Genomic DNA, 25,808 nt, shown 5'->3' with positions numbered 1-25,808 from the left:
GTTAGCAGTAAGAAGAATTTATGATACCCAAAAGCTTTTTATACAACACTACAAATATAAACTAATACTTCATTATCATCCTTAATATTTATCTTCACATCCTGCCCTGAATCTGACCTGTAACTGCAGATATTTCAAGAGAAGAAACCTGACGACATATATCAAGGGATACTAAAGACCAAAAATAATTTGAAATCTTATTGAACATCAGATAGTATTTACATTCTTGTCTTGTACTTAAATTATCCATTTCAAAGTGTTTTTTTCTTTTTCCTGTACTTTTCAAATAAATCCTGTTGTATAACTTCACTGACTAGAAGCTGGAATTACAAATTTTTGTGTTGCAATAGCAATTGAAGATTTGTAACAGAAAGTGAATGTGTCTCTATTCACTGAATCAATCTAATCTTTTTAAGATTTAGCCTAAATTGAAAGCATTAATGCATTTGTTCAGCTCTGAAAAAAAATCATAGAAACACAGAAACAATTCTTAATAACTCTATAACAAGTAATGAATTTTCTGTGAAACAAGCCAAAACTGGATGCCAGTATCCCATTACATTGGACTATTTAGGAAGACATGACAGTAAAAGGAAAAAAATATCTGCTCATGAGTCCGTTAAGACTAATGATTAAATGTAGATTCTCCTAGTCATATCTTCCATTTGAATTCATTAAAGTTACTTCTATTTTTATGTTTATTTTTCCCTATAGGCAAAAGTTATTTTGTCACCACAAAGCTCCTAAGCCTATCTGCCAAAAACTGCAGAGATAACAGATTTTAAAAACAATTGAGTATTTCCACATGGGATGTAATAAATTGTAATCAAACACTTTAAAAATACCAGCTCATTTAATGTTGTTCCTTAGTATTTTGGCAATATTTAACATTTTGAAAACATACTAGAACTAGCAAACTAAAAGAACAACAGGTTCCTATTCACATAGGAATAATGCTTACTCAAATGTCTACTTCTGCTTTTAAGATATTCTGTATGTAAACATTATACAATAGCTAGTAAACTTACAATAGTGCAGTAGCTTTAAGTAAGTAGAACTGAACAGGTAGACTGCTGCCCACGCAACATGTACCAGTTTAGCATCCGTACACACTTCAGGTTTCTCACCTTGTCAATCATTTTACGGGCTTCCATTTCTTCAGAATTGGGATTTTCCAACTCAATAGTGTAAGTACCTTTGTCACTCTGGTCATCCTCATTGTCCTTCTCAGTAGCAGCAGAAATATGTTGGCTTTTCAACTTTTTGTCCATCTCCTGGTTCTGACTAGGCCTATGGCCAAGGCTTCCTGAACTCCTTAACAACGCAGCTTGAAAGACAGGTAATGCAGCAGAGGGATCTTCTGATTTTTGTTTTAATAGTTTTGCATGAACGCTGTGTGCTGCTCTATGATGTGATGAACTACCTTGCACACACGAAGGGGCAGCTTTCTCTCCTGATGTAGGTTTTGCTCTTTCAGCTCGCACGTGAGGTGTTGGAGATGGGGATTCTGAGCACAGAGCTCCTACATTCTGAGAAAAAGAGTAAGAACGTCTCTTTCGAGGATGGTCCTCATCAAAAAACTCAATCATAAAAGCAGTCTGATTCACACCAGCTTGCTCTTGCTGCTTTTCTGCAGAATGGACTTTCTGGTGCGACTTTTTCAGCTCTGCATGGTGGTGCCTCAAGTGCTCTTCAAGTGCTGCCCGCTTACTGTAATGCCGGTGGGCACCAGCATTTTCTGAATCACTCTGTGTACCATCATCATGCTTATTCCCTACAACCAAAGCAAAACAAGATATAGCAATATGAAACTATACAAAAAATTCAACATATACATAAGAAACTGGTAAACAAAGAAAGAAGTGAAAATTGATTTTCTGTGTAGAATCAAACACTTCTCTGTAGCTGCAAATCTTGTACAACTGCTGCTTATACACAGGCTGACCAATAATATCAGTACATTCAAACTACCCTTTTCATCAATATTTTAATCTGCAAATACTTATCAATGATTTACAGAAGGCAGCATTTTACTAGCTCTTAAGGCAGTAAGGAAACAGCTTGTTTCCCAATTATATTACCTTTATTACACAGACAATTGAATTACTGAAACATTCTTGGTAGACTTAAAAGGAAGAAGAAAAACCTAAAGTAATCATTCTGGTAGGTGAGAATACATGTCAAATCACAATTGATATGGTTAGATTGTCTTTTCCTAAGACAATGGTTTATCATGAGAAAAATCTACAGAAAATTTGAATTAATTCTTTATTACTCTTTCCAAGAAGTACAATAAATTATTCTATCATTCATTCCTCACACCATCTGACGTATGTATGCAAAATGGCTGTTATTAATTATTCATTCCTCAAACTACTTCATGATCTGTGAATTAGGACTACACATTTCATAAATCATATATAAATGCATATTTAAATATACTTAGCAATAATGCCTGAAAAATGTATGGAAGACTGGGTACTCATACACAATGTCACATTTAGCTTTCAGCAACTTCATTTCATGTACAATGAACTAGCCTACATCTTAAGTTTTACTGCAATTCCTGTAAAGAAACAGTTTTGTTATCTTTAAATTATTTTGGATCAAGACTTACTCATGTATACACAGAATGTACAAGTGATTTTTTTTCCCCTCTTCTGAAGAGGATAGCTTTAGATGGCTTTCCCACATGCATCATAAGAACACTCAGCTACTATTCTTGTAAATGATAATTGTATGCTGGGAAACCTTACGTAGCAGGTTAACAGTACTGAATACACAACTGAAATCTTTACTGCATTTCTTTGGCAGAGACCTCCCTTTGTCCCTTATTTGTACAGCGACTAAGAAAATGGACAGACATCAGTATAGTAACAATACATATCAACATCACTGTGAAAGTCTTATAAGAATTCTTGCAGTGCAAATTCAGTATAAGGTACTGTAGGAAAAAGTTGAGGAGAAAAATGAGAAAGAATTTTCCACTCTTTTAAAATCAAACTTTCAAAGCTAGATACATTTTGTAGCCTTTTGAACAAAGCAGAAGTAAAGAGTAAGAATATGAACAGATCTCCAAAGATTACAAAATTCAGATGTGTTATGGCCAAATGCAACCTGTAACTTACACCTTCCTAAGCAAAAAATAAAAATGAAAAAGAATCAAACATCCAGGAGATTCTGCTGCCCGGATGGTCAAGGCCTCGTAAACAAAATCGTTCCTGTTTATCAAACATAGTACAATACCATGAAGATCAAAGAATGCTCTGCGACACCCTGTAGAAGAGCTTTTATGCCATTATTTCAATGTTACTGTAGTCATGCAATTCTTGTTTTGAAAGTGCTATTTTATAGCATATTTTGGAAGAGTTGGCCTTAATATACAGACTTCAGATCAATAAAAGAAAACTCACTGTACAGAATCCCAGCTACTTTAAGAGTTAAATATGATAGCACTGCAAAATTAATAAAGTTTGAGTACCAGAGTTAACCTTCTGACAGTAAAAACAGAAAGTGACAGAGAATAACTTGAAAAATTTCTTCAGAACTTTCATTCTAAAAGTTTGAATTTTAGTGGAACCCCTTCATCTGAAAATGAAAAACTGTTTCTACTCTATTCTGCAAAGTTGGATCCGAAAGAAAGCACACTTTCCATTCAACATTTAATTTAACTTTATTTGAAACATCACTGTCTGAAGTAACTGGAACTTCATCTAAAAGCAGCATTCCTATAAAAATTCTGAAAGCATAGTAAAAAAAGGAAATCCTTTGTTAATTTCAGATTTCACACTCAAGCCTGACTTCATCATACATGATTAATATCATCAAAAGAAGTGTATGATTTACCTTTTGTCACCAAGTGATTTTCTCAGAGTACTTCTGAATAATTTGTACTTCAGAACTTTGACACTATCAAGCAATCCAGCTTTTTAAAACAATGCACAGGAAAAAATGAGATGTATGAACTTCAACTAAAGCCTTGGGTTTTTTATTCAAAATCACGATTTAAATATCTGATGATTGCCTTTGTACCATACTTAGCTGTACAAGAATATCCCCAACCAGTATACTTACTAGAAGATGATTTATTATTTGGTTTTCTATCATCTTTTTAATACTCAGTGGTGCAGTAAGATTTCCCAAGCACAAATCCTTGTGCTCCTGCAGAGTATCTGTAATTTCCACTGAACTCTGCAAGGGCTCAGGGATCCACTGACTGGATGCTTGTGAAGAATTGCTATCCTCAGAAATAAGCATAGCTGGAATTATTCACGTTACCTTTCAGTCTCTTCAAGTACACTGGAACATCACTCTTAATACTTTTGGAATCCTCCTCTGTTGGCTCCCAAATCATTCTGGGAGGATTGTTCTGTGCTAGCCAATCTGCCACTTTGCTCTCTGCGGCCATCATCACAGTCTGAAGCCCAGGCAGGTCCTGACCACTGGAGGAAGAAGGCTTCTTTGACTTGTGGCGCTGCTCAGATGTGAATTTTGTCACGTGATCTTTGATTGTTACTTTCCCTGGTGTGTTGTCATCAAATTCAATGGTAAAGGAAGCATGTCCTGCACTTGCTGCATGGGAACTTTGGGTGTCTTTTGTTGGAATTTCATGAATAGCGCTCTCTGCTACCTGTGAAGTTTGCTGGAATTCTTTTGTAGGAATTTCAAAATAACTTGGCTCCCTACAGAAAGGATAAAGTTCTTCACTTGCAGCTGCAGATTGCTCCTCAGCTTGCTTGGCATCTGTGCTGCATCCTATTAAGAAAAATAAAAGATAGATTTCACAATACTTGGGAACTTCAGGTTCTTCAAGAATTTTCTGAATTTCTGCAAAGGCCACTTGAGTAACTTCTGGATTAAACAGTAAGACTGTGGAGAAGACTGAGCAACGCAGCTCTGGAAAAATAATTCCAGAATTACATATGAAAAGCATTACTGAAAAGACAGCACAAGCTCTGGCTGTAAGGAGTGTAAAGCAGCAGAAAACTCACTTCGAATTTGACAAAGGAAGTCTGCATTCCAAAAATGTTTGGACGATGTAAAAGTCACAGTTATTACTAACAGGGGAAACAGGCAAAAAACATGATAGAAATTGCTGAGATTATAGTCACTGCAATTTCAATCTATTTAAAGAAACATCAGATCAAGGTCTCCCTAAAACAAGTGCTAGTGATCTGGCTTTATCTCATTTTGTGCAGAGCTAGTATAATTTTGGTAAAAATCTTTGGAAAAACAATTCACACACTAACACAAGATCAATGTTAAGACTGACTTGAAAATTTTAACCTTAATAAGCACTGGATAATGTTTTGGAATTCAAGCACCTTTTATGTTTCTATAAAAGGTAAAATCCAAGAATCTAGCTAAACTCTATCATCATCTGCTCTTATTTTACTTGTTTCCAGTTTGTAGAACAGGAAAAGCAACAATAGCTGGGAGCATGCAGAATGTTACAAAACCATGCTCTAACTGGGTAAAAAAAGCAGAATATGGAAAAAGCATGGGGAACTTCCACGTTATAGCATGAAAGAAGGTTAAGGCTTCTTGTGGTTGCTCAAAAATCTACAATCTTCTGGTTGCAGTTCATTAAGCAATAAGCCAGCCAAAGTATCAGGTGTAAAGATGTGCAACAAGCAGCAGACGCTTGAGATGTTAGCAGTAATGGCCAGTTAGATTCCAGCAAAGAATACTGAATAGCTCCTTTTATCATGAATCGAGATGTTTAAGAAATCACTTTAGCTTGCCAAGAAGATAAATAAGAATGCAACTAATAGATTTCTGGAGGTAGAAACAGTCAATATATCAGGTGGCATAATAAACATTTATGTATGAAATCATTATGCAACAAGGTAGAATTGGAAACATGCATACTACAGACAGGAATTTAAGGAGTCAAATGTGCAGGACAGCTCAATACGTGTTCTTCACTGACATGCTTTTCATGAAGGTTTAGGAAAATGTTAAAAACTAAGAAATACAGGATAGTAGTTCAATAAATAGAATGAATCAAGGAATAATATAATAGCTGGAAAAAAATAAATTAAAAAGGGGGGAATGTTATTAAGGTATAACAAATAATACATATTCTTTATACACTGCCATGCTTGGATACCAACAGGAAAAAGTAACTCTGGTGAAGGTACATGATTAATTCATTTTGTCTAGAAGTAGCCACTGCAAACACAAAAGATGTTTTTTTGTAATTGCAAAGCATGCTGTTGCAAGCCAAGAACACCCTTTGCAATCTCATTTTACCGATGCATGTTCTTTCCAAACAGGTCCCTGCACTACCAGGTCTTAATCCATCCTAGATTACCTCAAGTCTGGAGGGTAGTTTTTAGGCCCTACAACAGCACCTCACTACTCCACATCCTGGGAAATGGCAGCCCTTCCCCTTCTCCCCCCACATGGAAGCATGAAGAAGATAAAGCAATATAATGTCTACAAGGAGGAAGACTCCAAAAACTCTCTGGATAGCCAGTACTAGTGCTCAGTCACTTGCACAGTAAAGAAGTGCTTCCTGATGTTTAGAGGAAACTTCTTGTGTTTCAGCTTAGGCCCATTCTTTCTTGCCCAGGGTACTGAGCAACACTGAAAAGAGCCTAGCTCTGTCTTCACTGCACCTTCACATTAGATATTTCTATATATTTATAACATCTCCCCAAGTCTTCTCCAGGCTGAATAGTCTCAGCTCTCAGCCTCTCTGCACAAGAGAGGTCCTCCAGTCTCTTGATCATCTTATTTGATTAGCCCTTTGTTGGACTCACTCCAGGAGCTCCACATCTCTCTTGTACTGGCAGACCCCAGAAGTGGACAGTACTGCAGGTGTGGGCTCATCTGTGCTGAGAAGAGGGGAAAAAAATCACCTCTCTTTACTTGCTGCTGATATGTTTTTTATTGTAGACAAAAATACCATCGGTCTTCTTACCAGCAAAGGCATGTTGCTAACTCACATTCAACTTACTGTCTACCAGGATCCCCAGGTCCTTTTCTACCAAGCTGTCATCCAGCTGGATGGTCCCCAGCACGTACCAGTGCTTGGGTCTGCTCTTCCCCAGGTGTGGGATTTTGGACTTCTAATTGAATTTCACGAGATTCTTGTTTACTAAGATACTATACTTGACATCATATTTCTCTCTAACCAAAGAATTAAGAAACTGGATTACAAACATAAAGAAATTTCCAACTAGAAAAAAAATCTTAGAATTCATCTTATGGAAAATATTCCAAGTTCAAGCTAATTTTCATAACTTAAAAGTGCTGTTTTCTGACCAAAGTACTTACATTTTATAGAGTTAAATATTGTTTATTCTAATCAATAATACTATTGGAAGCAAGGATGAAACAAAAAATAACAGAAATCCTGAGCTAAATCACCCTTCAGAATTTTTCACTGAAAATATGACTGCAAGTACCTACAGCTTTGTATTACAAAAGTAAAGCTACATTATAGTGAACTCATAATAAATCATCAGCCAAGCTGAAAGAAATTACATATAAAACCAAATGTAGATATAGAAGACAGTTTCAGCTATATAATTAAGATAGCAAATAATTAAGATAGCGATCTTCACAGCTTTTTAACTGTAATTGACTTCTGTTTCCTAAAACCCATTTAAAATTCATGACTTCCATCTTTTCTTATGTTTCTAGCAGAATTTTACAGCAATAATGCCTTTACAACTACTACTAAGATCAGCAGAAATGTATTTTTCACTTTTTCAAGAAATAAGAATACAACAAATGGACAGAATAGTAATTACCTGTCCAGGAACTTGTCACTAGCATGTAATCTTAACAGATGCAGCATAAATAAAATAGTTGTACTGTAGGTAACTTTGCAGCAATTGATTGTAAGTGGGGCTATCAGGGTCATGGATAATTAAATAAGATTAACAAGCATGTGAGAAAAAAACAAAAAGTCTTCAACTTCTTGAGATTTCCCAGGCTTTCCTGATGTTTGCAAATAATTTCCATTAGTGAGCTTCCACTGAGGTAGGAAGACAGTAACAGTGACATAAGCCTATTAACTTGAGACTGTAGAGACTAATTGTCTATAGTTGGCTTGGCAGAAACAAATCTCCCGTTTGAATCTCCTCATTAAACCTTCCCCATCTGTTATAATTCATGCCTTCTTTTCTATTCAAGAAATAATCATGTAAAAAAAATCATTAAAGCATGAAGCAGATTATTCATAGGATTAATTTGTTAAAATGGTATCAGGCTTCACAGATTTGAGATACTGAAGAAAGTTTCAAAACTCACATAAGAGTTTCTTCAGTGAATTCTTGTAGGCAGTTTATAATATGAAGTGTGAACCAAATCTGCGCTTTAAACCCATAAAGAAAGTGAAAATATGTATCCATTTTGAAAAGTTTTTATTAAATTAAAATTTGATGTTTAGTTAAAAAAATCTAAACATGAAGGTCTTTGAAGTTTCTTATTTTCCTTCATTACAGTGTTTCTTTACATCAATTTCTAATAATTAAGTTCACCTACATTTCAAGACTTCCGCGCACGAAGAAAATACAAACTAGCTTGCTGAAAATTAACTTGATGGAAGTTGCATGAAATTTACATGGAATGTAAGTAGGCCAAAGAGGCCTGAAAAGCTTAACTATATAATCCTATCAAAATGTTCAGAGTATTCTTTGTACACTTCTGTAGTGATGCAGCTATTGTCTGGGGACTGAGAAGTAAATACCAGCAATCCCTTTGCAAAATCTCTTGATAAATATATTAAAAATATGAAACATTTAATGCTATAATGTCTATAAAAAAATAACTTTAAAAAAGGAAAAAAGAAGAATAGCTACCAAATAGAACCTGGAGTCTTGTGTCATAGCTTGTTAAGGTACTGCACCAAAACCACAGACTTCAGGATACTATTTTTTTAATAAGCCTATATTTAAGAGAGGTGAACAACATGCATGATTTTATGTTAAAATGTTGGTAGATAAATGCAAGTACAAGAAGCCTTGTGATTTATAGGTTTTTTTTTTTTAATATTAGTTTGCTAAATACATGGTCATCAAAGAAACAAAATCACAAATACCATAGACTTTACCACCCCCATTTTGGTATACAGACAGCACAGGTTTCATAGTCAGTGTATCAATGGCACGACTGGAAGGCAAGGACTTGATTCTTATTCTTTGTAACTGATGTCAAAACACACTGCCCCATCTGTTATAATTCATGCCTTCTTTTCTATTCAAGAAATAATCATGTAAAAAAATCATTAAAGCAGATTATTCATAGGATTAATTTGTTAAAATGGTATCAGGCTTCACAGATTTGAGATACTGAAGAACAGGTGGAACAACATCTAACAGCCTTAGTATTTCATTATTATTGCCAATGGAAAAAGAAAAAATTGTATTCCCTAAGAATGCTTAGAAGTGTTTGAAGAACATCTTCCTACCCAAGATTTCCACTGCACGTTACAGAGTCAGAGATTACTAATTTGGGCTATTAAACCCAGAACTTAAAAAGCCTCTGTCACTGGAGTCCACAGTAACACCTCACACCATCCATAGCAGAGAAAACCTTTTTACAAACAGACCCACAAACAGAAAGTTTGCAGTACTGCATTACGATGCACTTGTTCCAGATGCAACACAGTTGTTTCAAGAAAACTGTCACTACAATAAAATATTTCACCTGGGTTTCTTCTCTATTAGTCCAGATCTTAAGCAGCTTTCTGTCTGCAACTTGAAAACTTTAAACTAATAAGAGACAGTTTACTGAAAGCTATGGTGAAAAAAAGCAATAAAGAAATTGATTTTACTACAGCGATGTTAGTTTTGTTTGATTTCCTCATGTTTAGAGTTCATTTCAATTCCTCTTTATTAGAAAAGTTATTCTATTTATATGCCTGATGATAGATTTAGGGGTCTAATTATAGACATTGAGATCTGTGTTTTGGCAACACGTGCTGCAAGCAGACAACCAGACTATCCAAAAAAATCTATACTATGGGGAAATAAAACTTATCAGCTTAATTTCAGACTATACAAATGTTTGCATGAAATACAGGATGCAATCCCTGATAATGCAGATTATGAAATTACAGGACAGAAAGCACTAACCACCTTATATAGTCAAGACTCAGACACAAAAATAAAATAGTACATTTTCAGAAGCGATTTCCTTAAGACATCCCATTGCAAACTCTAATTTTTAGCATGGGAAATAACAGATTGACTAAACTGATAAGTAAAAAAACAGTACTTCAGGTAATATTTTCTAAATTTACTGACAAAAATTGTACTGATACTAAAGAACTGATACACGTCTGAAACACTTCTCTGGAAACTTCTAGTTTCTTGCAGAATAATTTTTAAGGTAGATTTTTATTAAGTTTTCATCTATGCAATCTGTCAAACTTCCAAAAACAACATTGTTTAGATGTCTAGTTCACAATACATGAAACTCTACTAAACAGCAAAAGCTCCCCAAGGAATTAGAAAAGAGAGAGAAATGAGATTTACCTGAAGCTGCCGTCTCATGCATTTTTTCTTCACCTTTGCCATCTGGTTTACAACCACCTTTTTCATCAGCTTCATCCTCACCCCACCAAGCTGGCTGTCCATACAGCGGTGTACCACGAGGCATGGTAGAAAGATCTATAAAAATAGTGCAAAACCGAGGAAATTGCTTTTGTGTTTAGTTGAGTTGCTTTGATTCAAGAAACAAGAGAGAGATTTATTGGGATCATTTCTCCTGGAAGCTGAAGTGAATTTGTTGCACGCATTTGCCTAAATACAAAACCAATTTAGAGACTGGATAAGTGATCTGAGTTCTAAATATAAAAGCTTACTAATGACCTGATCAAAACTTCTGGCACAAACACTTCTGCAAAGGCAGCTGACATCTCTTATTGTTGCCCTGATATATCTGCAAACACTATTTTCTGCATTGAGCTTGAAGTTGTCAGTACAGCAGTACATTCCTAAAAGCTGTTCACTGCTATTCCTATGAGAAGACTGTCACTTTTATCCACATTGACCTTTCGCTGAAATCTGAACTCAGTGCATGAAAAACTGACCAAAATTTTGCAGTGTTGCCAAGGTTCCAAATTGCTGACAGACTGCAGAGTGCTGAAAGTTATCAAGTGTAAAACACTAGCGAGCAAAATTATTTTTAAAACAAACCGTAGTTAAACTGCTGTCCAATAAAGGAAAAATATTATACAGAATGCATACACAAGATTAAACATATTTAAATTCAGAGGTTAAATAAAAAAAAAAAGTACTGATGTAATTAAAATTTCTGCTTTCACAACAACTTATTGGACTAGTTTTCATCTGACCTCCCCTCCTGAGAGTTTATTCACCATACTCAGATTTTAGTACCATATGGATGTTCTGAGGTTACTTTAAACAGTCTTTATATAAAGGCTGGTGACCTGCTTAAATGTAGCTTAGTAGTTATCTATTACTTTGCCTGTCACGAATGTTTATTTTGCATTGTTCTTCAGTGCTTTATTCAAAGCAATTCCAAAGACTCGATACAAACTTCAGTCATGGCAAAATTCAGCATAATTTAAAGATAAAGTAATTTTATTTATAAATAAATATTTAAAAAAAAAAAAAATTATTTATTTATAAATAAAAAAACAGCCTTACACTTCTACTGAACAGTTCTCAAAAACTTGATGGGAACAGCTTTGCAAACATACAACAACAGTGAGAGAACAAATCCCCTAAAAGCTTATCAGTTGTAGTCAAATATAAATCATTAACTTTTACTGTTATTTTTGAAACAGTCAAGAGAAAAGGGAAGTTGAGGAGAAAAAAATCCACAGCACTACATAATGAAAACGTAAGGGGCTGAAAAACAATATAAGATCAGAATACTGAAGTATTGGTTTGGCTTTATGTACCCATAATAGGATGCTAGATTAGATAAAATTAGTTATACCACTGAGTCCTACAGGTGGTGGAGAGAATTATATAAAGTAAGCTTTCCAGAAGATAGATTACAGCTCAACAGCACGGTAACAGCCATTAACTAAGGAACTGGACCTAAATGGACTCATATGAAATGCACAATACCCTCCAATACCTTTCTCATTTGTGTGGTTATGTCCTGTGCTAACAGGTAACACAGCAAGGAATTATAATGAGAAAATTACAAAGCGAACAAGCCACACAATGTATTTAAGACAGCCTGGGCAAAGCCACTATGACACAATATATAGATACAAAAGTTGTACTAGGTGATCTTAGAGGTCTTTTCCAACCTTAAAGACTCTATAATTCTATGCTTATAATACATCTAAAATGCAAAACGCCTTAAAAACAAAACATCCATGTGTGTAATTTCACAGACACTCTAGCGAAGCAAACAAACGTCTCTTCCAAGCTTGCATGCTTCTGCAGCAAAAATGCACCTTACCTATGGATTTCTCTTCAGATTTCAGTGCTTCAGTAGTCTTGTGGTGCACTTCAGCTGTGGAGTCTGTTTCTTTGGGTTCTGAACTTTTGGAGCTGGTTTGCTTTGACCCTTCTGCCTCTGAAGATTTCTGGGATAACTGGAGTTGGCTTGTAAATTTTTCATGCTACGTGACATTAAGTAAATAAATAAATTTCAAAGAATGAAAAAAATCTTTTACCAATAACCACGCAATGACAGAGCACCACCAAGGCACAGGCCATTGTTACCTTAAGAGCTTCTTCAGGGACTCTCATCTCTCCTCTGACAACAGTAAAAAGATTAGTATGTGGGAAACGCTAAGGAAAACACACTGCTCACAAGAGGATTTTCTACAAAGGCAACAGTTCTGCAGCCTGTTCTGCCATTCCAACAGTAAGAACTGTTCTACACATTTATCACTGTTAGGACTAGCGTGTAGAGTAGTACTTGTAAAAGAAAATGCACAACACAATTACTTATTACTTATAAATAGATCATTGAATAGATAACTTCATGTTGTAAAACTACACTTTTTTCTTCTTCCCTCATACAGTAGAATACTTTGAGTATTCTCCTCAAAGTACTGTTTCTCAACAACACAAAAGTGACAAATAAAAGTGGTATAACAAGAGGGTTTGAAATAAAGGTTTGAAACAATAATTGGAAATCAAAGTCTCTTTTAGTGAGAAACATGAGATGTACTTGATCAATATTTCTGATCGTGGTACAGCATTCAGCAATTTTCTCTAATATGGGCATTTTTGTTGTAAAGAGAGATACTTAAAGTTCTCAAATACAATGAGAACCCTTCATTTAATGCAATTATACTTTCCTCATGAGAAGTGTGCATCAGCACACCATGCATTTTCTTCTGACAAGGATATCATATCCAAATCTCAGTTTATCTTCTAATTTCAGAGTGATGTATGTCTGCTCCGGAATCCTCACATCGTTTACAAATGTCTGTAGAAATAAATGAGGACAGAAAGAGATACTATCAAACTGAAAAAAAAGCCAACAACCTAACAAAACAAGCTACCCAACAATCAATCACTATACTAATTTTATAAAGAAAAGTTTTCAGCACTGCAAATTTTCCACTGTTGATTCAGTGGGGAACATTCCTTCAAATTAGCACTTATTTTTCTTGTAGCTTGCTTTTTCAATTCAATTAGACATCAGAACTGATTTATCGTCATCTTTGTGCAACACTTTTTTTTCAGTATTTAATGTCGGATATGCAAGTTCTGAGGTAGCTTGAAAGTTACGTACACTGTAAAAAGACTTTAAGGAAAACAAGTATGGACCAAGTTACTGCATCCAAATTATCTCCAAAAAGCAGTGATAAAGAACTCATGTATTGTGACACCTGAACAACAGCAGGCATAACAATATTTGTAAGCAAAATTAACATCATTACACCAGTGAGCAGCAAAAGTCTATTGTTTTGACAATACCTTTTGAAAGTTCACTTGTTGTACCATAACTAATTCTCCCTCCTTCAAATCACTGTTGGAAACAACTGGAGAAATCAGACAAGCTTTCACCAATTTAAAGAAGGACTTATGTACCCGAAAGACTGCCCAGTTTCACCAGCCATAGCCATTGGCTGTTAGAGGCAGTGCAGATTAATTCGGACCTGAAATCTTATGGCTGAAAACAAGAAGAAACTCACAAAAAGATCTTGGCATAACTTCAAGAGAACACCTGAGATACAACAAGGAGGAGGAATAATACATGTTCAAGTCAAAATGGATCTCAGAAAGGGAAACTGTAAGACAACAAACAATTTCATCTCTGTGGGGAAAGAAAAAAAAAGGGAATGTAAACAGAGCTTGAAATTAAAGCTCTACAGAAAATTCTAGAAAGTTGCTAGTCAAAGTTATATTATCCCTGGAGGCATTCAAGGCCAGACTGGATGTGGCTCAGGTCTAGTGGTTGGCGACCCTACGCATGTCAGGGGGATTGAAAGTAGATGATCACTGTGGTCCTTTTCAACCCAGGCTATTCTGTGATTCTACGTTACCTCCATAACATTCTGAAATTGGCAATGGCTCCTGTAACAATAGGGAAAAAAGAAAAAAAAAGAAAAAAAGACAAACAAATCTTTCCACTTGGGGGGAAAAAAAAAAAAAAAATCAACCAACTAAACTGGCAATTGAGCTACAATTTAAAAAGATGACATTAACTCTGCACTCAGACCCTTGAAGAATCTGTCCACCATATGAGCTGACAAAAACTTCTGCACAGCATCTTCCCTTAAACTGTTTCTGAACACTAAATTCAAATCAGCACAGAAGAGCTAAAGTTTACACTCTCCTGGCCTCTCGAAATCATCCTCCTCCTTTTACCCAAAAAGAACATAACATCTAGCCTTATAGCAACGTAGCACCTTCCTTGTAAGAAATATGACTGATCAGTTACTCATGACTTCTCTCTCATTCCTTACATTTACTTCCCTCATCCTCTTTCCAAAGCCTTAAAAAGCCTTAATTTCGGGCAAATTCAGGGCAAATAAAATATTTATGGCTCAGCTCGTATGAGTCTGTTGCAATATTTTATGAATTATTTAGCAGTTGTATTATTTTCTGTACCTCACACAAAAATCAATTTTACAGCTTCCTGTTCATTTTTATTTTTTAGAATGACTAAACATTAATTCTGCAGACAGGAGATTGAACATGGAGCACCCAGATTAAAGCTATTTACATTGTTTTGTGCCATTTTCAGGGTCTCAAAATACCAGCAGCCTGCAGAAGGCTGCAGGCACTGCAAATTCAAACTTGAAAAAAATCTACAACAATATCTACATGTTTTTAAGAACTGGAGCAGCTCAAGTCTGCCACTTTTAAAGCACTTTGAAGTTAGGAGTGCACACAACAAATAAATCTTTTATAAGTAAGTCAAGTATCCAAATCTTTAAACACTTGTTTTGTTCATTTAAATAAATCCAGTATGAGATCAAGTCTCCAAATACAGAAAGGATTACCTTCCTCCAAGTAATACAAGGCTCTTCTGTTTTATTTTAATTTTCTAACTAAATAGCAATTTAATTTTCTTTTTTTTTTTTCTACTAATGCTCATCTTGGTCATAAAACTGACTATTTTCTATGATGTAGGTGACTTCTCTAAGAAATAAGAATTAAGAATTCCTGTCTAGCAAGCCTAAAACTTAAGAGTAGTATTTAATGCATATTTATTCTAATTAAACATTATGAGAGCCCAGACATGCAAAGAGTATCCTCAACACAGCCTGAATTTCAGTACTGGTCTAGAAACAGAAAACTGGAACTTTCCACAAGCATGCTGAAGAGTAAGACAGAGGTGCAAGGCTAGCATATTTGACCACAGAATAGGCTCACGCTACTAGAAGCACAAAAATAAGCTGCCACTCCCGAACAACGACTGGGTAAAATAAAGTGTCTGAAGAACCTGGATCCTCAAATGCCAGACAGAACTTCAGCTGTTTCACTCAGCGTAGTGAGAAAATGAGCACCCTTAAGTACGTACAGGTGGCAGCTGAAAGCATTAGCTACAATGCTAAAAAAAAAAGTTATCTGTACAACTTAGGAACAACACAATGCTGCAGAATCAGAGATAATGGAGAAAAACAGATGCTCAAAAGTTGATTTTAAATTTCTTCAATGATTAAAGAACATACATCCCTTACAAAAGTTAAGATAGGGAGATGAAGCAAGGGAGCACAGTAATGGATGTATATACCATGGAATGATTAAAAAGGAGGAGACAAAAAATAAAAACAGAACATCCTGAAAAGCAGAATGTCACTCTACTAAGGATCTCTCAAAAAAAGACAGGAATATTAAAGTAAGCAAAAAAAAAATACGAAGTCAGATTTGGGAATGTCTTATTTGTGTTATAGTAACAAGAAGGCTTATATAGAGATGAAGAACTCTTCATAGAATTCAGCTCTCTTTTTCTGCAGGATGTCATCACTTAAATATGACAAAACAAGTCAAACTTTAATGCTACAGCAAAAGAAAGCTTTTTCAGTAATTTTTTCCACGGATACCACTAGATTTAGTAGCTCTCTCCCTGATCCCAACAACAGATACTATTTCCCAAAGGTGGCTTCAAAACAGCCTTTGCACACAGAAGTTGGCTGAATTATGCAATGAGGTACAGTTACAGAAAGCTAACCACCTAAAATGCTGAGTTAAAAATCAAAAACAAAAGATCACTGGTCTGAAAGTATCAGCTACAAATTCAGGATTTTGTTTTACTTCCATCTCTACACACTCTCCTCCCCAGTTTATGCTTTGTCATTTTGAATGTCATTCAAAACCACGTATCGCTGTCTAATATTCACAGCAAATGGTGTAGCAGGGTGAAAAGACCTATTGCTTAGTTATTAGTTCATTGTAGCACACAGACGCATTGCACATATTGTTCAGCCACACAATTTTGTGGAAGTATTCTGTTGTATAGAGGAAATACACAATTTTGTATCTGAAACCAAACAAGCAGAGGTATGCAAGAAAAAGCACAACTGGAAACAGATAGTAAGGGAAGCATTGTGAAGACAATGAGCAAGGACTATATTTTTAAGATTGAATATTCTCAAAACTATGGAAAGAAAGTTTCTTTGATGACTCTGGATAAACAGACATATAGGGAACAGGCAGCTCCAACATCAAGTGAATCAAATAACTGAAAGCTCTTTATCAGAAGTGAAGAGAGGTAAAAAAAAGGAAGGACCTTTAACACTTAATTAAACTCAAATTTTGTGAGAAGATGATGAAAATAAAGTATACCTATTGATTACAAGAGTAACAAAATTTGGGAATAAAATCAAGTGCCTGGACAAGAAATTACTATGAGCTGAATTCATTTTGATCATTTCCCTGAAACAGTGCACTGACTTTCAAAATACAAAAATACATTAAATATTTAAGGAGCAAAGTTCTCATCTGCATGTAACTATTCAAAGGATATCCAAAGACTTCAGAAGTTACACTGCTTTCAGATGGAGTTGAGGCTCTGACTCTTTGGAAGGCTGAGACACTTACAAACATCTAAATGTCTAAATCTTAAAATACAAAGAAATAATACAGGCAGTCTGAGAATTTATTTTGAAAAGCACTTCAAGACCAAACGTCAAGTTCGAAATCAACGTTAAGAGACATTTCTTCCTCATATCTTTTTAAACATTTAGTAATATTTGCTGAAATTAATATTTAGTAAGCACCTGCTAAAGAGATGAACTCACGATACTGTGTACTCAAAGCACATTCATGACGTAGACAGAGAAAATACCAACCATAACTACCATCTCTAAACAGCTCCAAGAAATACTGAAAGAGCTACAAAAAGTGACACAAAGGATACTGAGAAAGAATATGCAAATATAAAATATAACAAGTAGGCTTGCATGCAACACAGCTGTTTTCACATACAGATTACATTAACATTCTTATCTGTATGAAGAAAGGATAGTAAGGAATACTGTGAAAAAGAAATCCATTTCTTACAGAAAAATTCTAGAGATTAAAATGCCTTTAAAAAATAAGTATATAATCAATTTAAGAGTTTCTGCTTTTACACTTCTGAAATACAGAAGAGTTAAATGTATCTTTTTATTCTTGATATTTTTTTCCTATTGCCAAGCCTCTTTCACTAAAGGACTTTCAGTCCTTTAATTGATGCTCCGCAAAACAACTTTATTTTTTCCAGATGTTTCCCTCTTCTTAAAACTTGCATGAAGAAAATATTAATTAATGCTTGTTAATTCACTGTCTCCTTGTTCAAAAGTTTCCAATGTTAACTTACCCCATTCAAGCTACCTAAGTCCTTCACTAAGTGTTCATCTGTAGAAGGTTCATAGTTAAGTACAGCATGTTGCTTGTCCACACTTCGTGACTAAAACAAGAATAAAAAAGTATTTCAAAAACAGATCAAAAGAGAATAATTATTTCTTAGAGTAATCCAATTATGTCATTTTCATGCATTTCTTCTAACTATACATAAAATAATTAATCCCCCACTAACTTTATCTCTAACCACATCAAAATGTGAGTACTCATAGCAGAATCATAAAATTCAGAATAATTGTTTTTTTAATGTTTCGTCAAACGTGATTCTAAGTTATATCCAGCCATCTCTTATCAAAAAAAATTTCCCCACGCTATTACTGATGTTTAATCTTACAACATCAATTTCACCTTTATTTCTCTCTTGCTCTCCTTCTCCCTTTAACTGCATGCTTATATCAAAACATGATTAACAGTTCTCTGGTATGGTTGTACTCTCTAAAACGTACAGTTTTCTTGTCATGCATTTCTAAACCCTTCATTATGTTGTCTGGGATTCTTACCGCCGTATACGAACAATCATTCATTTTTTTCCTTCTTGATCTTAATTTTATGAACAAAACATCTATAACCTCTTTGCTAAATGTCTAAGTGGTTCCTGAGCTCCTATTCCCAGTCTCTGATTTGTTTCTTTAAGTCTTTATTTCCTTCTATAAGCAATTCAATATATATATATATATATATATATATTTTTTTTTTTAATAAAACTTGCTTCCAAATGTGAACAATAAATTAGGAATAAACTTTGTTGCTATTTTCTCTGAGAACACCATCTCTAAGACCCAAATTCCCAGACCCATATAGCACTGAGAATGACTTCTGGACTCATTCCTGTATTAGCACCCGCAGTCTGCCAGTTTTAAGGATCCCAGGTCACAAAGGCGTTAGCGAGATCAAGGCATCAGACCATGCAATCATAGCTTCTAAAGAAACACTTTCACTGAACTTTTAATAATTATTTTATTCAATTATATATTACGTTATTAACCAATTATTATCTTTATGTGTCACTGCATACCATAGAATCATAGAATGGCATGGATTAGAAGGGGCCCCAAGGATCATTAAGTTCCAATCCCCCTGCCACAGGCAGGGCCACCAACCTCCAGATCTGGTACTAGACCAGGTTGCCCAGAGCCCCATTCAACCTCTGAACACCTCCAGGCCTCTTTGGGCAGCCTGTTCCAGTACCTCACCGCTCTCTTGTAAAGAACTTCCCTGATACCCAATCTAAACCTTCCCTCCTTGAGCTTTAAACCATTCCCCCTTATCCTATCACTGCCTATCCTTGTAAAGAGTTGATTCTCCTCCTTTTTATAATCCCTTTTAAATACTCGAAGGCTTCAATGAGGTCTCCTCGCAGTCCTCTCTCTTCCAGGCTGAAAAAGCCCAGCTCCCTCGGCCTGTCTTTGCAGGGGAGGTGCTCCAGCCCTCTGATCGTCTTCATGGCCCCCCACTGGACCCTCTTCAACAGCTCCACATCTTCCCTGGATGCATTACTCCAGATGGGGCCCTCACGAGGGCAGAGTAGAGAGAAACAATCACCTCCCTTTCCCTGCTGGCCACACCTCTCCTCTTCTGATAGAGCCAAGGATCCATTGGCTTTCTGAGCTGCAAAAGCACACTGCTGGCTCATGTTCAGATTTTCATCCACCAGGATGCCCAGGTCCATCTCCACAGGACTACTCTCAAGGGGTTCTTCTCCCAGCCTGCACATGTATCTGGGGTTAGTCTGACCCAAGCGCAGAACCTCGCACTTCACTATGTTGAACCTCATGAGGTTCACAGGGCCACCTTTCAAGTTTGTTTTAGAATATTTACAAAATATATTATGAAAATAGGAGTTGAATGCTTACTGTGGGAAGTAAATCTATATTCCCAGATGTGAATAAAACCCCTACTAGATGAACAGCGGGTAGGCATGACCTAAGATCTAATTCTATAAAACACAGAACAGAGTTAAAATGCTCCCTAATAAGGCTACTATAACATGCTTTCTGACAAGAGTATGAATAAAAGCATTAAAAGCCACTTTCTTTATCATGCATTGTCCACATGCTTTGCAGTAAGAGAACAACCAAGTTGTCAGAAGTGGAATGGAAGGTCCTGCACAAAGAGCTATACATACAGAACAAGAACACATTATGAGCTTCTCCTTTGGTTGGTTCCTCCCCCTTCAGCAATGTGGTATCACATTCATGCTGGCATGTAGACCTAACAGCAGGCTACACAGAATATTCTTGAAATCACAGGGATTCTTTTTAAACTACCTCTAAAGTTAACAGACGGTAACATCCATGATTGACTGGACTCTGTTCACAACACCCATCCAGCAGGCAGCTGCTTTTGGAAGTGTTGATGACTGAAGTTTTGTAACAAAATAATAAATGCTCAAGTAATAAGCTTCACTCTAAAGACTGAACAGTTATGGATAGGGACCATTAAAGCTACGTTATTTACTAATGAGAAAACTGCAAAACCACAATAAACCACAAACATATATGTGTGTGCACGTGTATATATATAAAATGTATATAATATATTTATATTATATTCTTATATTTATATTATTATTTATTTTCCTCATGTGACATATGTATGTATGTGTGTATATGTGTATATATATATATATATATATATATATATATATATATATATATATATATATGTGACATTAGAAAAATATATTACACAGTCTCCAGTTATGGCAAGATTTAAGGAAAATGATTGATAGCAAGGAACTCAAGCTACGTTTGAGTATGTAAAACTGAAAAAAAGTTAAACATTCTTCCTATCAGCATTTGCAATCATTCATTTAGGTAGCAGAAGGTAGGAAATCATGTCAGACAAACTGATTTCGTTAAACAAGGTATTTGACTCCATGAATGAAAGACAGGTTATCTGAGGGTTAAGTAAGCTTTGTTTAGGTTTGAGTGGACCAGGTTGCTCAGAGAGACTGTGAATGCCCCCTTCATGGAAGCAGTCAAGGCCAGACAGAATGGGGCTTTGTGCAACCTTGTCTAAGGGGAGGTATCCCTGCCTATTAGCAGGGGGACTGGAACTAGATGATCTTAATGGTTCCTTCCAACCCAAACCATTCCATCATTCTACCAACAAAGCATTTTTAGTCTTTCCTAGTCGGATAAAGTGATTTGCTGCAGTATATATTATATAAAAGCATATCTCCAAATCACTTTTTTGAATGAGAGATTGAGCTGCCCTACTGCTGCTGTGACTTGCAGTCAGCCAATCCAAGTGAATATTAAAAGGCTAAAAGGTATGATAAAAGAGGACATAGTGAAGATGGTGGTATTAGGAATGATAGTTAAAGAAAAAGCACTTAACAAAAGGACTGAGAAATATGTCTTTAAGAAATTCATTCCACTTCATCTAGCATCTAGGAATGAAATCTCTAATCTCTAATATCAGACTGATCAAAAATTTTACATTCAAAATAATAAAATAGTAGCACTTGCAATCAACATAAAACTACTGTAATAATTATGATTTTACTTAATTAATACTAACTGAAAACACACACTTATATTTTAATACAGAGTTTGTAGCTAACCAGTTACATCCTAGGAAGTTGCAACTGTTACTTTACCTAGCGTGAAAAACTGTATAGATTAAACTGGAAATAACATTTACTGTTAGAAAGGGGAGGTCAGAATCAGTTTCCGTAATTGCCTTATGTACAATTAATGAATGAGGTTATGGTATAGCAGAGAGCCTGGCTACGTAGTTGTTACAACAAAGCAGGAAACAGAAATGATAGGTACACTTACCCATATCCTGGACTTGCGTGGAAAACTCCTGTGGAGTAGATCTCCAGAAGAGATCCTTCCCCAGTGGTAGTCAGCTCTTAAGTGGGTCTAGGAGAGGTGGAGCCAGGCTCCATCCCTTCCAGCAGCACAGGTGAATTGTATTCACCTGTGCTCCCAAGGCTGACTCATTGCTCGCCTCAGGTGATCAATCAGAGGTTCAGGCTGCGACTCAGCAGTTCCCCTACACCTTTCTAACATAAATTATTTGAAGCATATTACTACCTTTAAACTGTTAAAACTTTTACATTTTTCCAACTTGTGAACAACAACAAAAAAGCATGGTTATATAAGGTAAAAAATACCATCTCACTCCCCATCTCAAAAAGCCAACTTTGCTCTCAGTTTCATGACCTAAACCAGAATATTTTTTAATTATAACGTCCTGGGTAGGAATCAATTGCAATTTTTAGTTTTATTTCTTTTTGCCACCTTATTTTTGCTTTTTTTCCTTTATTTTTTTTCCTACTGAAAACAAATACTTCATGCATAAATCCCCAAGACCTCATACTGCCTGTTCTTGTTTTGTTTTTAAGAGAAATTGAGAGTGTTTTCAAGTTTATAAGAGACAAAGTATTTCTACCACCAAAAAACCCCTTGGATATCTTCTGAAGTTGACGTGACTTTGTACTGAAATTACACTCTCAGTAATACAAATAAAAAATAGGTTTCTGGCACTTCACTTGCTAATACCATCATAAGAGTTCTACAGTAATCAAGGACAAGAATTCCCCAAAATAACAGCATTCACCATTAAAAACTACATACACTGGAAAGCAGCTCAGAGGACTACAGCTTTGATAAGGCAGAGTGCCTGCCATATGGCTGCACAGCAATACAGTTACACATCTCCTCTAAGAGGTCCCCTCAGTGACTCACAAGTTCAGGAAGCTACTGAAGTATTCAACTGACAGACTCGTATTTTTACAGTTGAACCGGAATCGTTACTGAGATTGAGTCATTCAAATTCCTTAGAGATACAGGAAATAGCTTTTCTACTGATTTCATTGCCTTTGTAAAAGGAGATCAGGACATGAAGATAGAGTTACATCAAATCGTGACTAAATTAGATTACAAGAAAAAAGAAAGCTCTTTTCAAAAGCATCCGGTGCACATAGCATTATCACATATTAAGGGTACAGTTGATTTTTCATTCATCATATTGCAAAATTTCTTCAGCCTTCTATTCTTGTATTCAGTATGACATTTCCATAAAGGAAATGTGATCCTCTACACTTCGACGGTAAGTGTATGATTAATGACAATATACTCTAACTTTTTGTATGAACACAACAGATAAATCAAAACTATCACCCCACCCAACATCTGGCAAATCTCATTTTCATGCACAGTATTAAACTGATTCAAGATTTGAGCAGCTGCACATGGAAGGCTGATGCAATTACCTGTAACATCAGCTCACAGTCATCTCTTCCAACAAAAATCATTTCTCGTGGCAGCCGATGGCGGGTGCCTCCACTGCTCACCAAAAACCAGGATGTTAAGCTCATTTTCTGCTTAGCTGATAAATCCTTGGCAAAGCTACGTCATCCTGCAGCGAAACAGAAAGAAAGAGGAACACAGAAAGTCATTTTGATTATTTTTAGCTACAATTCCTACTCAGCAAACACTGCAAGCAGAATACATAAAGCCTCTGAAAATACAGCATCTCTCAGTAGCAGGCACTGATGCCAGCAACTGGAGGAAGCGACAAGGCCACAGACTTCCATAGTCCTGATGCTCTGCTTCATGCAATGAGGCAAACTCAATCAGAGGTAAGCTTCTTCAAATAAATGAGCATTGGGCTAATGCCAGTCATACATCAAGCTGTCAGAAAGCTTTTAACATTTAACCACTTATTACTGAGATAATTGCTACATAAATGGTTTGCTATCACAATCAATAAATAGCATGGCAAACACTCACAAGAGACAGCAATGTGCACGTGTGGTGTGCATATTTTCCAGTGAAAAAGAACCACTCCAAATTTCTTCTATCTTAAGCTTAAGTTCTCCGCACAGCACCCCATTTTTCATCCTATTTACTGTCAGATGTTCTTGGGAAAAAAATTGATCTTGGAAATTCAGCAAAATACATTTTGAATTGTAAACAATATGGAACAAGATGAACAATTAAGAAGTTAATTGTGAACAACAAATCAGAAAGCAGCTTTCCTATAATACATAGTTACTCCAAAAGTAATGCCTCCTATTTACTTCCACAGAAACTACCACTGATACAAGAGCACAGTAACACTAGTTGGTAGAGCAAACTCTCAGCAACAAAACACTGTTTTTCAACAGTCACCACCACTAGCTGTGCATTTTCACCAGAGATGAACAAGAGCTTGCATGCTGTGCTTGTAACAATCTGCAGCAGCATCTCCCTGTGCTCACATCCACTGTTTGGTCTCCAGAAATGTTTAGTAAGTATTGATGAACATCAGGGGGTGCAGTCTTTTCTGCATAGAGCTCTGGCTTAACTCACCAATTGACAAAATGACAGTCATAAACAGAAATAAAAATACAATCATTTTAAAAGCCATAAAAACACAAGATGAAGCAAAAGCTTGAAAACTTGATAAATATACTACTCTATGGAAAAGTCCTTCACATAATATGGCTCGCTTACACTGGGCAAAAACACGATTAAAAACACTCTCTAGAGTAATTCAGTGGTTGAAACTTGGGACAGACCTTAAATGTTCCAAATCTCTCTTCAAGAAAAAATAAGTCAAAGTAATCATATTCATTCACTCATTACTGCTCTCTACTTGTTAAGAGAAGCTAAAGAATATAGAAAGCAACCAGTTTGCATTCCTTCTCAGTACCAAACACCTGGTACTTCTGTTCTTTAATTTGTGTCACTTAGTGAAATTGAGCTGAGCAACAGTACTCCAAACAGATTTGTAGCAGATTTCAGCATAATCTTCATTCTAACAAGGATGCTGTGAGGTTCTCAAAACCAGGCTAATGTGTAAGCACTGAATAAGTCACCAACACTGCCCCATTAGGCAAACTATCATCAAGGAGAGACTGTAAATCATGAATGCACATAAAGAAAAACAACAAAAGTCAACACTGCATCTAAAAGTGACACAACAGGCCTCAGTTAAGTCTACATCTTGCAACAGAAGTGCTGAAATGAACCAGCAAAACTGTGAAACCAATTTAAAAAGTGGAATTCAAATGAAAGAAATTAAAGGATTGAATGTGTTAAAGATTTATTCGCAGGAGTGTGTTTTCATATACACAGTATCAGGTGGGTTTACCTTCTCACAGCTGTATCACAACAGATTCTTCAAATGAAGCCAATGCCTAATTCATGCTCTCCAGCTCAATGGAAGATATGGTGAACCATCTACACTGTACTTTTCAGTAACGAACTGCATCTACAAGAATAACATCCCCAAAGCATATTTAAACACACCTAGATCCCTTCTAAGTATATTAATAATTACAATAGTGTATTCAATAGCCCTCAAGGAAATTAAACTTTTTATTTTTAATATAATCTAGTTTAAAACTAGAAAATAAAAAGTTTAATTAAATTACATCTTTGCATTCCTTTGTAGAAAGAAAAAAAGTACTGAAGATTGCTAGTCCAAGTTTTCACTTTTAACAAGCGAGTTATATGGGTATCTGAAAGCAAGCATATTGGTCAAAATGAAAGCTGTCCATTCAGTTCATATCTTACTACCTGTTAAGTCTCCCATCTATTACAATACCATTTA

At 35.7% G+C, this 25,808-nt stretch overlaps 1 protein-coding gene across 14 annotated transcripts in view; it reads right to left on the bottom strand.

The window, feature by feature from the left end:
- Nucleotides 1–25,808, bottom strand: part of CEP170 (centrosomal protein 170) — an 88,071-nt gene that overhangs the window by 42,867 nt on the left and 19,396 nt on the right. For 11 of the 14 annotated variants that reach the window (XM_090135346.1, XM_090135350.1, XM_031592554.2 and 8 more), the window contains exons 2-9: nt 23,482–23,627; nt 18,211–18,300; nt 13,305–13,383; nt 12,669–12,727; nt 12,403–12,565; nt 10,494–10,628; nt 4,279–4,755; nt 1,128–1,774 (exon numbers count right to left, since the gene is read on the bottom strand). In XM_090135346.1, the coding sequence (XP_089991472.1) occupies nt 1,128–1,774; nt 4,279–4,755; nt 10,494–10,628; nt 12,403–12,565; nt 12,669–12,727; nt 13,305–13,383; nt 18,211–18,300; nt 23,482–23,586 (1,755 nt within the window). In that variant the 5' untranslated portion in view covers nt 23,587–23,627. Of the gene's footprint in view, nt 1–1,127; nt 1,775–4,278; nt 4,756–10,493; nt 10,629–12,402; nt 12,566–12,668; nt 12,728–13,304; nt 13,384–18,210; nt 18,301–22,039; nt 22,108–23,481; nt 23,628–25,346; nt 25,467–25,808 lie in introns of those variants that run through there. The other 3 variants (XM_031592545.2, XM_031592661.2, XM_090135351.1) reach the window with 3 other exon arrangements.

This window comes from Phasianus colchicus, chromosome 2 (genome assembly GCF_987193195.1).
Source record: "Phasianus colchicus chromosome 2, bPhaCol1.hap1.1, whole genome shotgun sequence".
Classification (NCBI taxonomy): domain Eukaryota; kingdom Metazoa; phylum Chordata; class Aves; order Galliformes; family Phasianidae; genus Phasianus; species Phasianus colchicus.
This window is presented reverse-complemented; position numbering and strand designations above follow the sequence as displayed.